Source organism: Protopterus annectens, chromosome 17.part0 (genome assembly GCF_019279795.1).
Source record: "Protopterus annectens isolate FY-2018-M chromosome 17.part0, PAN1.0, whole genome shotgun sequence".
NCBI classification, from domain to species: Eukaryota; Metazoa; Chordata; order Ceratodontiformes; family Protopteridae; genus Protopterus; species Protopterus annectens.
Window position 1 is genome coordinate 715,250,867 of NC_056751.1, and position 16,352 is coordinate 715,267,218.

At 43.9% G+C, this 16,352-nt stretch overlaps 1 protein-coding gene across 1 annotated transcript in view; it reads left to right on the forward strand.

Moving 5' to 3' along the window:
- LOC122791503 (SLAM family member 5-like) overlaps positions 1-15,515 on the forward strand; it is a 194,566-nt gene extending 179,051 nt beyond the window's left edge. Inside the window, exon 3 of the mRNA XM_044059244.1 lies at positions 15,223-15,515. Within this exon, the coding sequence (XP_043915179.1) occupies positions 15,223-15,515 (293 nt within the window). The remainder of the gene's footprint in view (positions 1-15,222) is intronic.
- The last annotated feature ends 837 nt before the right edge of the window (positions 15,516-16,352 follow it).

The window sequence follows — 16,352 nt, forward strand, 5'->3', positions numbered from 1 at the left end:
GACAGCTATATCTCTCAGAGATCACCACTTCTCTGGAATAGACTACCAGTTCACATCAAACAAAGCCCCTCTATGACCCTGTTTAAGTATAGCCTGGATGGCTGGATGGGAAATTGCACTTCCTGCTGGGGATTTCACCTATGACCCCCCCCCCCCAGATATCAGTAGTCATTGCTAACTAAGATATCAAGGATAGGCAAGTAGGAATCATCTGGAAAGTGGTTTCCCTTAGTGTGTAGCTCTTCCTTTGCAAAGGCAAGAGTCTTTATATTGGGTTTCTCTAGTATAATAATGGGCACACATGGCTGGGCTTATAAAGACCTTTGGGCCAATAGCCCAGTAACCACCTATGAACCTATGTATCCCAGTTCCAGGGGCAGAGAACACCTTACACTTTCCTGCAGTACAGTAACTCCTCAAGTGCATTCAGTACTTCCTGTGCCAAGAAGAGGTAATGAGATTCAAAAACAGACTGTACACAAATGAAACCCTTTACATACTTCTGGCACAATGCAAACACAAACAGACCACACAAATGAAACCCATTACATACCTCTGGCACAATGCAAACACAAACAGACCACACAAATGAAACCCATTACATACTTCTGGCACAATGCAAACACAAACAGACCACACAAATGAAACCCATTACATACCTCTGGCACAATGCAAACACAAACAGACCACACAAATGAAACCCATTACATACTTCTGGCACAATGCAAACACAAACAGACCACACAAATGAAACCCATTACATACCTCTGGCACAATGCAAACACAAACAGACCACACAAATGAAACCCATTACATACTTCTGGCACAATGCAAACACAAACAGACCACACAAATGAAACCCATTACATACTTCTGGCACAATGCAAACACAAACAGACCACACAAATGAAACCCATTACATACCTCTGGCACAATGCAAACACAAACAGACCACACAAATGAAACCCATTACATACTTCTGGCACAATGCAAACACAGACAGACCACACAAATGAAACTCATTACATATTTCTGGCATAATGCAAACACAAACAGACCGCACAAATGAAACCCATTACATACCTCTGGCATAATGCAAACACAAACAGACCACACAAATGAAACCCATTACATACTTCTGGCATAATGCAAATACAAACAGACCACACAAATGAAACCCATTACATACTTCTGTCATAATGCAAACACAAACAGACCACACAAATGAAACCCATGACATACTTCTGGCATAATACAAACACAAACAGACCACACAAATGAAACTCATTACATACCTCTGGCATAATGCAAACACAAATAAACCACACAAATGAAACCCATTACATACTTCTGGCACAATGCAAACACAAACAGACCACCCAAATGAAACTCATTGCATACTTCTGGCATAATGCAAACACAAACAGACCACACAAATGAAACCCATAACATACTTTGGCACAATGCAAACATAAACAGACCACACAAATGAAATCCATTACATACTTCTGGTACAATGCAAACACAAACAGACCACACAAATGAAACTCATTACATACTTTTGGCATAATGCAAACACAAACAGACCACACAAATTAAACTCATTACATACTTCTGGTACAATGCAAACACAAACAGACCAGTTGCATAGCCATCAAAGTCCTCTGGTATCAGACATCCCACTAGAACCGCCTCTCTGCTGGATGTGACAGTACATGCCTGGCAAGTAAAAAGTCTGTCATGAATGTATTTTCACATCACAAAATACAGAGCATACCTCTCAACTGCCCCACATTTGGTGTAGTACTCCAACTTTAGGTTCCATGTCTGCATCTACTGCACTATTCTGATCTGACCATAGATGGCTCAGATTTCTGCTCTTCATTTGGCTGAATCTTAGAACCAATGAAACAATGAATTCCAGGAATTCATTGTGGTCATAGTGAGTGTGAATGTAGCAGACATGGATAGTTAATGAGGTAGCGAATTCAAAAAACAATAGTGTCCTGTCTGTCGGGAAAGGAATTCTTTATTTTTTAATTTTTGTTTTGTTTGACTGAAGCTAATGGATTCAGACTGTTATCTGAAACTGTGGATTGAGACAGAAGTCATAGTACAAGCTGAATGATAAATGGAAAAGGATCTGCACAATCTAGAGCAGCAGGTCGGATAATGCTTTTCAACTTATTTGTGTAAAAATCAGGGGCAAAGCTGAAAATAAAGCGGAACAAAGACCTACAAGTCAGTCACAGTTTTAAAATATTACTCGAATTCACTGAGGTTACTAGAACGACAGGATTTATGTCCACATGCATTATTTGAAGAATAAGAAGTACAAAACTCTAATATCTGGTATAATTGGTTTATTGTAATTCCCAGTCTACAAAGAGTAGAACAAAAACTGATGACAAATCAGTGATGTTTTGTAAAATTTTGGGGATATTTGACAACTGCGAGTCACATATATAGTAAGGAACTTCTCAATGCTTGCCCTGATATTCTTTGTGTTGATTGCTGCTTTCTAGCTCTGGTGTTTTGAAGTCCAGATTTACATTTAATTCCACTCTTTAACTTTGAATTTGTTGCTGAATCGTGGAGCTGCATTCTGCAGGGCTGGTAGCAGTGTTAAAGTGTTTTAACATCCATCCAAGATCATGCTAGCAAATGAGGTAATTGCCGTCTTAGAAATTAAAGTTTTCTGTGTGTGCATATGTATGCATGTATCTATGTATAAATTCTCGGTTGGGGTGCCTTCTGTATGGAGTCTGCATGTTCTCCTATGTTCATTTGGGTTTCCTCCAGGTGCTCTAGTTTCCTCCCATATTGCAAAGACGTGCAGCAGGTGGATTTGATACTGTAAATTGGCTATAGGTGTGAGTGTGCATGCAAGTGTGTGGCAAAGAAGAACAGCTGTGGCAGGGCAAGCAACCAGGTGGTGTGGACACTGGCTCTAGATGATTGTCAGTGTTAAAGGAACACCTCAACCCCATGTGTAAAAATGGGTGAAGTGGATTGTGGATGGATGGATGGATATATAGTTTGTCGGACATCTTTGTCAAATACTTTTCATCAAATACTTTTTAAAAAATACTTTTTTACAAATACGTTTTAACAAATACTTTTTCTCTTCCTTCAGAGTAATAGCTGTTACTGTTCATTAAATGTATATGAAATAAAAGGAAAAAGTCAGGTGGTCCTCAGACTTGAGGACAATAGTACATTCCACTACTGCTCTATGTTTTTGTTTGTGTCTTTCGGCTTTTCCCGGTTAGGGGTCGCCACAGCGGAACTCCGGTCCGCTAATGATTGGTAACGGATTTTTACGTACCGGGATACCAGCCCTGACGCACAACCTTCAACAAAGGCACTCCTCATTCACATATGCCACCACACAGAAGACGCTCTAGCTGAGAATCGAACAGAACAACGTCTTGCTGTGAGGTGACAACACTACCGCAGCATCACTACCGTAGTCTCCACTACTGCTCTATGTAATAATTATATTCCAGAATAAATATTTTGTGAGTTTAACTCTAGTAAAAATGGGTCTCCTCTTTGGACATGAGTATACTTAACTCCTTTTTTCTCCAGTGAACATTGAAGCCTGGCATTAAATTTTTTGTGTTGAATACTGTTATTGAATACTAGATGCTAGAGCCATTTATATTTTAGAATATACATGCTCAGTATCTACAAAGGTCTAAATTTAGTAGGTTACTTCTCCCAAAGGGGCAAGCTTGCACATTGCATCCCACAATCCAAGTGTGCAAATTTATGTATAACTAAATATTTAGTGCTATAATTTTGACACTTTGATATTATTATTCATCATCCACTGCTATGATTTTGAAAGCATAAAGGTTGACAGATATGATACAGAGAAGGCATGGAACGGGGCCACTCTGTTGATTGACAGAGATCAGAATTCCATCCATATAGCTGATCTGAGCTGTTCCCTCTATACAGAGGGATGACTTGTGGACTATAACAAATGTGCATACTTGTAGATGTTGTCTGCCTTCAACTTACCTGCAGTTTGCAGTACAGCTCTGCCTGTGTACCAGCACAGGTACTGCAGGCCACTGGCTTCACACTATATAAAGTCTGTAGCACCAGCACACAGGTGAAGCACCACATATGTCTGTAGTACCAGCATACAGGTGAAGCACCATCTATGTCTGTACACCAGCACACAGTTGAAGCACCACTTGTCTGTAGTACCAGTACACAGGTGAAGCACCATCTATGTCTGTAGTACTGGCACACAGGTGAACCACCACCTATGTCTGCAGTACCAGCACACAGGTGAAGCACCCTCTATGTATGTAGTACTGGCACGCAGGTGAACCACCACCTATGTCTGCAGTACCAGCACACAGGTGAAGCACTACCTATGTCTGTAGCACCAGCACACAGCTAAAGCACCACTTGTCTGTAGTATGAGTAAACAGATGAAGCATCATCTATGTCTGTAGTACCAGCACACATGTGAAGCACCACCTATGTCTATAGTACCAGCATAGAGGTGAAGCACCACCTATGTCCATAATACCAGCACACAGGTGAAGCATCACCTATGTCTGTAGTACCAGCATACAGGTGAAGCACCACCTATGTCTGTAGTACCAGCATACAGGTGAAACACCACCTATGTCTGTAGTACCAGCACACAGGTGAAGCACCACCCATGTCTGTAGAGCCACCACACAAGTGAAGCACCATCTATGTCTGTAGTACCATCATAGAGGTGAGGCACCACCTATGTCTGTAGTAGCAGCATACAGGTGAAGCACCACCTATGTCTGGTAGTACAAGCACACAGATGAAGTACCACCTATGACTGTAATAGTACCAGCATGCAGGTGAAGCACTATCCATATCAGTAGAACCAACACACAAGCACCTCCTATGTCTGCACTACCAGCACACAGTTGAATCATCTCGTATGTCTGCAGTACCAGCACACAGGTGAAGCACCACCCATGTGTGTAGTACTAGCACACAAGCACCACCTAGGTCTGTAGTACCAGCACACATGTGAAGTACCACCTATGTCTGTAGTACCAGCGTAGAGGTAAAGCACCACCTATGTCTGTAGTGCCAGCATACAGGTGAAGCACCACCTATGTCTGTAATACCAGCATACAGGTGAAGCACCAGCTATATCTGTAGTACCAGCATGCAGGTGTAGCACCACCCATGTCTGTAGTACCAGCACACAAGCACCACCTATGTCTGTCCTACCAGCACACAGGTGAAGCACCATCCATGTTTGTAGTACCAACACACAAGCGCCACCTATGTCTGTAGTACCAGCACACAGGAGAAGCACCACCTATGTCTGTAGTACCAGCACACAGGTGAAGCACCACCTATGTCTGTAGTACCAGCAAACAGCAGAAGTACCAGCTATGTCTGCAGTACCAACACACAGGTGAAGCACCACTAGAGCAGCATCGGGCAGCGCCGGTTTAACAAGGTTAAACTTTTTCTGGCTCCATAAAGTCTGTTCTTCATTTTTTCCCTTAGAACTGCTCTACTAGTAATCTAAACAGTATATCCCTTAACTAAAAAGCGCAGCACTTGTTCCTAGAAAGCTTTTTTTTTTTCTTCTCCAAAAAAAAAAAAAAAAAAAGGTCAGCACTTGTCTTAAAAGCATCTTCTTTTCAGGCTTAGCACTTCTGTGTTATACAAAGTCCCTCACTAGTGAACCCCCCCCCCCCAGGAGTACCCACTTCCTTACTAAGTCCTCTCTCATTCAGTTACACCCCAAACTAATTAATTTCTCTAGCATGTTGAAGGGCCAGATGCTGTCATCCTCTCCTGTCCAGTTGGTGAATCTGGGAATATTGAGGCAATGTTACAATTGCCTCATGTACACAGACAACCCTCTCCTCCTCCCACATAACACAAATACTTGTGAGAGATGCAGCTATTTAGCCAAACTGGAGGCTGAGCTCTCTCAACTCAGGACTGGCAAGACCAGACAGGAGGAGAAGGCAACTACACACACCACAAAACCAGTCTCACATAAAGCTATCACAACAATGAATCAAACACATAAACACACAAAGACATACTCGGAGGCTCTGAGCAAAAATTTACCTAAACAGCAGAGGCCTCCAAAGCAGACACCCAAGCAACCACCACCTCATGACACACCACAGGCAACACATAAAACACAAAATCAGTGTGCAAAGCAGTCACAGCCCTTAAGGCCAAATACAACACCAAATATACTTGTCATAGGTGACTCCATAGTCAGACACACTGAAGTCCCACTCACCAGGCTGAAAAAGGAGAGGGTCAGAGTAAGCTGCCTATCGAGTGCTAGAATCCGCCACATAACACAAGCACTTGGGTCACTCCACAGCAAGTACAAATATGACACAGTCATTGTCCATGCTGGTGTGAACGACCTGAGACGTACCTCCCTGGACTACATGAAAAGAGACATAGAGGAGCTCTCTGATTATGTAGCCCAGGCAGGTATGACCCTGACCCTGAGCAGCATCCTTCCTTCACCAAGAATGATGCCACAACATAGAGACAAGATGATCAGCTTTAACAATTGGCTTAATTTCTGGTGTCATTCAAAGGGGATCCAGTGTCTGTCTGCCTGGGATGACATGCTTGACAAGCCACGCTGCTTCGCAAGGGACGACTTGCACCTGTCACCCCTGGGATTCCGGATATTGGCTAAGGCTCTTGCCACCCCATAGTGCCTTTTTTAGGCAAGGCTCAAATTCTAAACCTACCACCCTAGAAAACAAAAATGGGAAGAAACTAAGGGTAATGCTGCTCAATGCCAGAAGTCTAAATCTCAAAATGCACGCACTCGAGGCCCTTCTCAGTATGGAGAACATCGATGTCTGTGCTGTGACTGAAACCTGGTTCAAGGCTCCTGAGAGCACCCCGGCACTATCAGGTTTTACCTCATATCATGCGTTCCGGCCCCAAAACCCGGACCACACCACAAAAGGAGGGGGTGCATCCATATTCATCAAGGATACCCACACCTCCAGGTTGGTGGCAACTCACGAAGCATTGGAAACCATCCAGGTGCAATTAACCATAGGCAAAACTGCTCTACAATTTGTAGCATGCTACAGGCCACAATCTCAAACTCCGGAACCCCACACAGCCTTTCTGAAGACACTGGAGGGTATAAAAGTATCTCCAAACACCATTATATTGGGTGACTTCAACTACCCGAATATAGACTGGGAACATTACTCAAGCCCAAACTTTCTAGCCCAAAGGTTCCTGGAGTTCATAAATTCAAATGCCATGGAACAACTAGTCACCGTTCCCACAAGAGGAGAAAATATACTAGATCTCATCATCACAAACATGGGGACAAAATGCTCCACACCGGAAGTATATCCCTCATTGGTGAGATCAGATCATAAACTAATCTCACTGGATATCCACATCCCGCCCCACCCCAAACAAAAAAGACCACAGTGAAGAACTTCTCTAAAGCAAACTTCACACTACTCAAGACTGGTGTGGTATCCTTCAAGGCTCCCGAGCCAGTGGAAACCACAACCCAAGCTGCGGAAGCCCTTACAAATGCCTTCTATGAACACCTCCAGGACTGCATGGATCAGGCAATCCCTAATAAAACCAAGACTCTTTCCACCAAGGGCAAACGTCCAGTCTGGTGGATCCCAGCCATAAACAAACTTTACAATAAGAGGAGAAAGCTGTTACATGATAGAGCAAAATCCATAAAAGAGAAGATACCTTTGATCATTATTAGTAAAAAAATACGAGCACTCATAAAATCATCCAAGGCCAACTTTGAGAGAAAAATTGCCATAGATTCAAAAGACAATCATAAGGCCTTCTTCAGCTATGTTAGAAACCTGGGTGGAAACTCCCAGATATGCTCAGAATTAGTCCAAAATGATACAAAAATCACTGAACCCACAGACATTGCCAACATACTGGCAGACAGGTTCAGTGCAAACTTCATCCCCCTCTCCCCCCCAAAAGGAGAGATAACTATCCCAGCGGAGTGCAGCCTCCCAGACATCTCCAATGCGCAGGTGAAAGCTGCTCTCTCTAAACTAAAAACACAGCATCAATGGGACTGGATGGTGTCCCCGGCTGTGTGCTACACGAACTCAATGAGGAACTAAACCCGCACATAAGGCAGCTGTTTAATCTTAGCCTTACCACAGGATACGTGCCCAAGGAGTGGCGTACGGCAACTGTGGTCCCACTCCACAAAGGCGGTGCCTCTACGGACCCTGGTAATTACCGCCCCATAAGCTTAACAAGCCTGGTCTGCAAAGCTATGGAGAGGATCATAATGGAACTCATAAACAAAGACATAGGGGCTTGCAGACATTGGACCCGACCCAGTTTGGCTTTGTCAAGGGCAGATCATGCCTTTTGAACTTAGTTGACTTCTTCGAAACACTCACCAAGGCCATTGATGAGGGAAAGGCAGTCCATACAGCCTACCTTGACCTTGCAAAAGCTTTCGACACATTACCCCACTCGGGTATTATAGAGAAACTTACCAGCTTAAATGTAAACCCATATGTCACAAGATGGGTTGCAAACTAGCTAAAGGACAGAACCCATAGGGTTAGAGTAGCTGGTGCCATGTCAGATTCCAAGCCAGTCACAAGTGGTGTCCCACAGGGCTCAGTCCTTGGCCCCCTGTTGTTCGGCATCTACTTCTCAGAAGTACAGGCTAACATAGGAGGACTATGGCTGACAAAGTTTGCAGATGACTGCAAACTGGGAGCCATAGTGGAAAGTACATCGGACACAGATATCCTTCAGAGGGGTCTCATGGAAACTGATAGCTGGTGCCAGAACCATGGCCTGAAGTTAAATGCCAAAAAATGTACAGTCATACCCTTTGGGAAAAACAAGGTAACCCCAAGCTACCATATAGGTGGCAATCCACTAAGCACAGAAGAGGTTATCAGGGACCTGGGGACCCAGGTTGACAGTGGCCTTTCTTTTGACACTCACATTGCTAAAGTGGTTAGAAAAACCTTCTACATTGCCCACCTGATCATGAAGGGATTCACATCCAGATCAAGTGAAGTCATTGTTCCCCTGTACTCTTCACTTATCAGACCAATGATCGAGTACAATGCCCCATTTGGGATGTATCTCACCCGACACCTGCAGCAATTGGAGAGACCCCAAAAGTTCCTCACCAAAAGGATAAAGGGACTCCAAAATCTATCATATGCTGCCAGACTGAAGAAACTCCAGCTCTATTCAGTCGCATACCGTCTGCTCAGAGGTGACCTGTGCCTGACATACAAGGCCATGTCCAACCAGGAATTAATGGACATGCTCCACCTCAAAAAATCCAAATCTACCAGATCCACTAGAGCAAGCAACTTAAACCTTAGCATGGATATAAATAGGACATGCTGGAGGGATAGATTTGTCACCCAGAGACTCCCTATGTTGTGGAATAAAATCCCGGTCCATGTGAGGCAGAGCACCTCGCTGGCTCTGTTCAAGAGAAATCTTGACCGGTGGATGGGAGATCGTAGGTTTACCCCGGGAATCATCTCTTGTCACTGCTGGACATAGGCACAACAAACTAATGGGCACAGTATTTTTAACATAAGGGGTGGCGTAAGCCACAAAAACTCTGGGCTAGGCTTATAAATGCCTTAGGGCAGATAGCCTAGTATAAACCTATGAACCTATGAACCTACGAACTTATGTCTGTACTACCAGCACACAGGTGAAGCACCCCCCATGTTTGTAGTACCAGCACACAAGCACCACCTATGGCTGTAGTCAAGCACACAGGTGAAGCACCAAATATGTCTGTAGTACCAGCATACAGGTGAAGCACCACCTATGTCTGGAGTACCAGCACACTGGTGGGGCAATACCTAAGTCTGTATTACCAGTACACAGGTGAAGCACCACTTATGTCTGCAGTACCAGCATACAGGTGAATAATTACCTAGGTCTGTAGTACCCACACACAAGCACCACCTATGTCTGTATCACCGGCATACAGGTGAAGCACCACCTATGTCTGTAGTACCAGCACACATGTGAAGTACAACCTATGTCTGTAGTACCAGCATACAGGTGAAGTACCACCTATGTCTGCATTACCTGCATACAGGTGAAACACCATCTATGTCTGTAGTACCAGCACACAGGTGAAGCACCACCTATGTCTGTAGTACCAGCACATAGGTGAAGCACAACCTATGTCTGTAGTACCAGCATACATGTGAAGTACCACCTATGTCTGTACTACTTGCACACAGATGAAGCACCACCCATGTTTTTAGTACCAGCACACAAGCACCACCTATGTCTGTAGTACCAGCACACATGTGAAGCACAAAATATGTCTGTAGTACCATCATACAGGTGAAGCACCATCTATGTCTGTAGTACCAGCACACTGGTGGGATACCACCTAAGTCTGTATTACCAGCACACAGGTGAAGCACCACCTATGTTTGCAGTACCAGCATACAGATGAAGAAACACCTATGTCTGTAGTACCCGCACACAAGCACCATCTATGTCTGTAGTACCAGCACACAGATGAAGCATCAGCTATGCCTGTAGTACCAGCATACAGGTGAAGCAACACCTATGTCTGTAGTACCAGCATACAAGCACCATCTATGTCTGCAGTACCATCACACAGGTAAAGCACCACCTACTGCATGTCTGTAGTACCAGCACACAGGTGAAGCACCACCTATGTCTGTAGTACTAGCACATAGGTGAAGCAACACCTATGTCTGTAGTATCAGCACACAGGTGAAGCACCACCTATGTCTGTAGTACCAGCACACAGCTGAAGCACCACCTATGACTATGGTACTAGCATGCAGGTGAAGCAACACCTATGTCTGTAGTATCAGCACACAGGTGAAGCAACACCTATGTCTGTAGTACCAGCAAACAGGTGAAGCATCACCTATGTCTGTAGAACCACCACACATGTGAAGCACCATCTATGTCTGTAGTACCATCATAGAGGTGAGGCAACACCTATGTCTGTAATACCAGCACACAGGTGACACACCACCCATGTCTGTAGTACCAGCATACAGGTGAAGCACCACCTATGTATGGTAGTACAAGCACACAGCTGAAGTACCACCAATGACTGTAGTAATACCATCATGCTGGTGAAGCACTATCCATGTCAGTAGAACCAACACACAAGCACCACCTATGTCTGCACTACCAGCACACAGTTGAATCATCTCATATGTCTGCAGTACCAGCACACATGTGAAGCACCACCCATGTGTGTAGTACCAGCACACAAGCACCACCTAGGTCTGTAGTACCAGTACACATGTGAAGCACCACCTATGTCTGTAGTACCAGCGTAGAGGGAAAGCACCACCTATGTCTGTAGTGCCAGCATACAGGTGAAGCACCACCTATGTCTGTAATACCAGGTGAAGCACCAGCTATGTCTGTAGTACCAGCATGCAGGTGTAGCACCACCCATGTCTGTAGTACCAGCACACAAGCACCACCTATGTCTGTCCTACCAGCACACCGTTGAAGCACCATCCATGTTTGTAGTACCAACACACAAGCACCACCTATGTCTGTAGTACCAGCACACAGGAGAAGCACCACCTATGTCTGTAGTACCAGCACACAGGTGAAGCACCACATATGTCTGTAGTACCAGCAAACAGCAGAAGTACCAGCTATGTCTGCAGTACCAACACACAGGTGAAGCACCACTTATGTCTGTACTACCAGCACACAGGTGAAGAACCACCCATGTTTGTAGTACCAGCACACAAGCACCACCTATGGCTGTAGTCAAGCACACAGGTGAAGCACCAAATATGTCTGTAGTACCAGCATACAGGTGAAGCACCACCTATGTCTGGAGTACCAGCACACTGGTGGGGCACTACCTAAGTCTGTATTACCAGCACACAGGTGAAGCACCACTTATGTCTGCAGTACCAGCATACAGGTGAATAACCACCTATGTCTGTAGTACCCACACACAAGCACCACCTATGTCTGTATCACCAGCATACAGGTGAAGTACCACCTATGTCTGTAGTACCAGCACACATGTGAAGCACAACCTATGTCTGTAGTACCAGCATATAAGTGAAGTACCACTATGTCTGTATTACCTGCATACAGGTGAAACACCATCTATGTCTGTAGTACCAGCACACAGGTGAAGCACCACCTATGTCTGTAGTACCAGCACACAGGTGAAGCACCACCTATGTCTGTAGTACCAGCATACAGGTGAAGCAACACCTATGTCTGTAGTACCAGCATACAAGCACCACCTATGTCTGTAGTACCATCACACAGGTAAAGCACCACCTACTGCATGTCCATAGTACCAGCACACAGGTGAAGCACCACCTATATCTGTAGTACTAGCACATAGGTGAAGCACCACCTATGTCTATAGTACAAGCATACAGGTGAAGCACCACCTATGTCTGTACTACCTGCACACAGGTGAAGCACCACCCATGTTTTTAGTACCAGCACACAAGCACCACTTATGTCTGTAGTACCAGCACACAGGTGAAGCACAAAATATGTCTGTAGTACCATCATGCAGGTGAAGCGCCATCTATGTCTGTAGTACCAGCACACTGGTGGGGTACCACCTAAGTCTGTATTACCAGCACACAGGTGAAGCACCACCTATGTTTGCAGTACCAGTGTACAGATGAAGAAACACCTATGTCTGTAGTACCCGCACACAAGCACCATCTATGTCTGTAGTACCAGCACACAGATGAAGCACCAGCTATGCCTGTAGTACCAGCATACAGGTGAAGCACCACCTATGTTTGCAGTACCAGTGTACAGATGAAGAAACACCTATGTCTGTAGTACCCGCACACAAGCACCATCTATGTCTGCAGTACCATCACACAGGTAAAGCACTGCCTGCTGCATGTCTGTAGTACCAGCACACAGGTGAAGCACCACCTATGTCTGTAGTACTAGCACATAGGTGAAGCAACACCTATGTCTGTAGTATCAGCACACAGGTGAAGCACCACCTATGTCTGTAGTACCAGCACACAGCTGAAGCACCACCTATGACTATGGTACCAGCATGCAGGTGATGCACCATCTATGTCTGTAGAGCCAGCATACAGGTGAAGCATGACCTATGTCAGTAGTACCAGCCACAGGTGAAGCACTACCTATGTCTATAGAACCAGTATACAGGTGACGCATCACCTATGTCTGTGGTACTAGCACATAGGTAAAGTAACACCTATGTCTGTAGTACCAGCACACAGGTGAAGCACCATCTATGTCTGTAGTACCAGCATACAGGTGAGGCACCACCTATATCTGTAGTACCAGCATACAGGTGAAGTACCACCTATGTCTGTAGAACCAGCATACAGGTGAAGCACTACCTATGTCTGTAGTACCAGCACATGGGTGAAGCACAATCTATGTCTGCAGTACCAGCATACTGGTGAGGCACCACCTACATCTGTAATACCAGCTTACAGGTGAAGCGCTATCTATGTCTGTAGTACCAGCATACAGGTGAAACACCACCTATATCTGCAGTACCAGCACACAGGTGAAGCACCACATATGTCTGTAGTACCAGCATAGAGGTGAAACACCATCTATGTCTGTAGTACCGGCACACAGGTGAAGTACTATCTATGTCTGTCTGTAGTACCAGCACACAGGTGGAGCACCGGCACCGCCTATGCCTAGAAGGCCTATTCTTTTGAACGGGATATATAATTATTCAGAGATTTTACAACAGTTTCTAAAAGCAATGTAAAATTTCTGTGTCTGACAGTGCTGCAAACTTGATTCATGTTTTGGAATTCCTCATTAGCCTTTGCTGCTCAAGAACATCCCAGAGCCCTTTCTTTAATATCTGCTGTGCAGCTACACCAAGTATAACTTCCTTTGGAATCCCACAGCTGCTGTATATGCTAGATAAAATATTCCCATAATCATGTCTATTTGCATTATAAGAAGAATTTTTTTCCAATTAATTTCTGTTTTTTTAAATAATTTTTTTGATCTCCTCAAACCTCATCTGTACCAGCCCAGCTGCCAGTACCCCAAGTAACACCAGGTCTACCAGCTGTCCCCCTACCCTCCTGGACTTACTCTGGAACTGCCTGGGGCTGGTCATAGATCCTAAGGGTGTCCTAGAAGCTTGGTTCCTCTGCATTTCCATCTGCAGGGTATGTTTGTTTGTTGTCTGTTTGTTTATTCTTTACCCATCCCCCTTCCCCATCCCCATGCAGATTTCATCCATGAGCCACTTCCTCCTTTGGACCACCCCCTCCCTTTAAGGACTTTATCAACAAGCATCTTCCCACCCAGGACAACCTTGCTTATCCTTTCCCTGCTGCTCCTTCAGTCACATGAGCTGCTAATCGAACCAAGGTTGGGCTGGGCCGTAGTCAGGACTTTATCCTCCTACACTGCCAGAGCGGACACTTTTTTGTATGTATGTTTGTCATTATAAATTGATTTAATCATAATTGTTTTCACTTATACCATGAGAAAAAAAAACTTGTTCCAGAAATACTTTTTGGAGGGAAGAATTTGGGTATCTTGTACTACAAAAATGGTTAACAATACATCTTTTCTACACTGTATATCTTTGTTTTAGCTGTGACATAGCATGACATCATTCTTATGAACAATACATTCTGTACGTTATACACTCATCTCTAGCCTTAGTGTGTTTTTGAGTTTATTAAAATTGATTTTCTCTCTGAGTAGCTTTTTCTTGTTTTTCCTTTTCCCTTTTTTTCTCCATTTTTGGTGCGGGAATCAGATAAAATACTGCTGGAATGATTACATTATTATGCTTGTAGCTGAATGTAGCTATGGTATTTTAAATACTTGGGTGAAGACAGTATAGGAATTACAGATTAGTTAAAGGTTATTCCTGAAGTAAATACATTTTATGAAATTTGATGAGTTCATAAGTTAATTTTTTATCAGTGCAGCATCTAATCTCTGATAGGTGTGTAGTACACTATCAGATGTATACTAATGGATTAATGATGAAACGAGAAAAGATTTGCTCAACTGATCAAGGGCAAGTTCTGATTATGTTCTTAGTATTTACTACTTCTGTTGTTTAAAGGCACAACAAGTGTACAACAAGTGTATAAATGTATAATTTCAAGAACATGTTTTTAAGTTTTTGTTTTTCTTTCTAATCTTTTCATTCAGAAAAAATAACTAACGTGAACATAAGTCTCGACAGTAACATCACTTTAAATGACAGATGTAACCTTACACTGAGCTGCACCGCAGAAGATGGATCTAATGTCTCCTATTCATGGACAGTCCCTAACAACAATCCCTCATTTTACAGTGGAGCCAACCTGCATGTTAGTCTGCCAGTGACTAATGAAGGGATGTTGATTACTTGCAAAGCCAGCAATCCCATCAGTAGCAAAATATATCATTTTTCTACGAGAGAGGTTTGTGGAGTACCAAATAAGGGTAAGTTTAACTGCTGATGTTTCTAAACCGCTTGTAACTGTACCAGTTTGGTAATGTGCCCCTTTTCTTTAGTAATGTGTGTGTGTGTGTGTGTGTGTGTGTGTGTGTGCGTGTGTGTGTGTGTGTGCGTGTGCGTGCGTGCGTGTGCGTGTGTGTGTGTGTGTGTGTGTGTGTGTGTGTGTGTGTGCATGTGTATGTATGTGTGCGTGTGTGTGTATGTGTGTGTGTGTGTATATGTGTGCATGTGCATGTGTTTATGTGTGTGTGTGTGTGTGTGTGTGTGTGTGTGTGTGTGTGTGTGTGTGTGTGTGTGTGTGTGTCTGTCTGTCTGTGTGCATTGCCTCATGGCTGCATTTGTCAAATTAAGGTAGGTAACAAGAGACAGAAATCTGAAGTCTAATGGGCCTTAGACATACAGATATAGCACTGTGTTACAGTAAACATTTTGACATACGTGCAAATATCCATTTATGATAAGGAATTAAAGTTACTGGAGGGAATGTTTAAAAGAATAAATCTGTCCAGTCCATGGAAAAGGCATCTATTTTCCAGGTTCCTGGGCTCACAAACCTACAGCAAAACAGCCTCAGTTACATGTTGAAATGAGAAATAAACAGGTCTCCCTGTGAAACACCCATCAACCTGGTCAGATCCAGAAAGACATCTCTGTTTATTATCCATGCATGGGGATCTGCTACAGATCTGCCCACTCTGTCTGCCAAAACATTGTGTAGAAAGGGGATATAGATCACCACCAGAACCATACCTGATGTCTCAGGTATATTCTGTGTCTGCAGAATAGGTAAAAATGAGATCCTCCTTGGTTTTTTTTTAAGACTTCTTTAGCAGGGGAT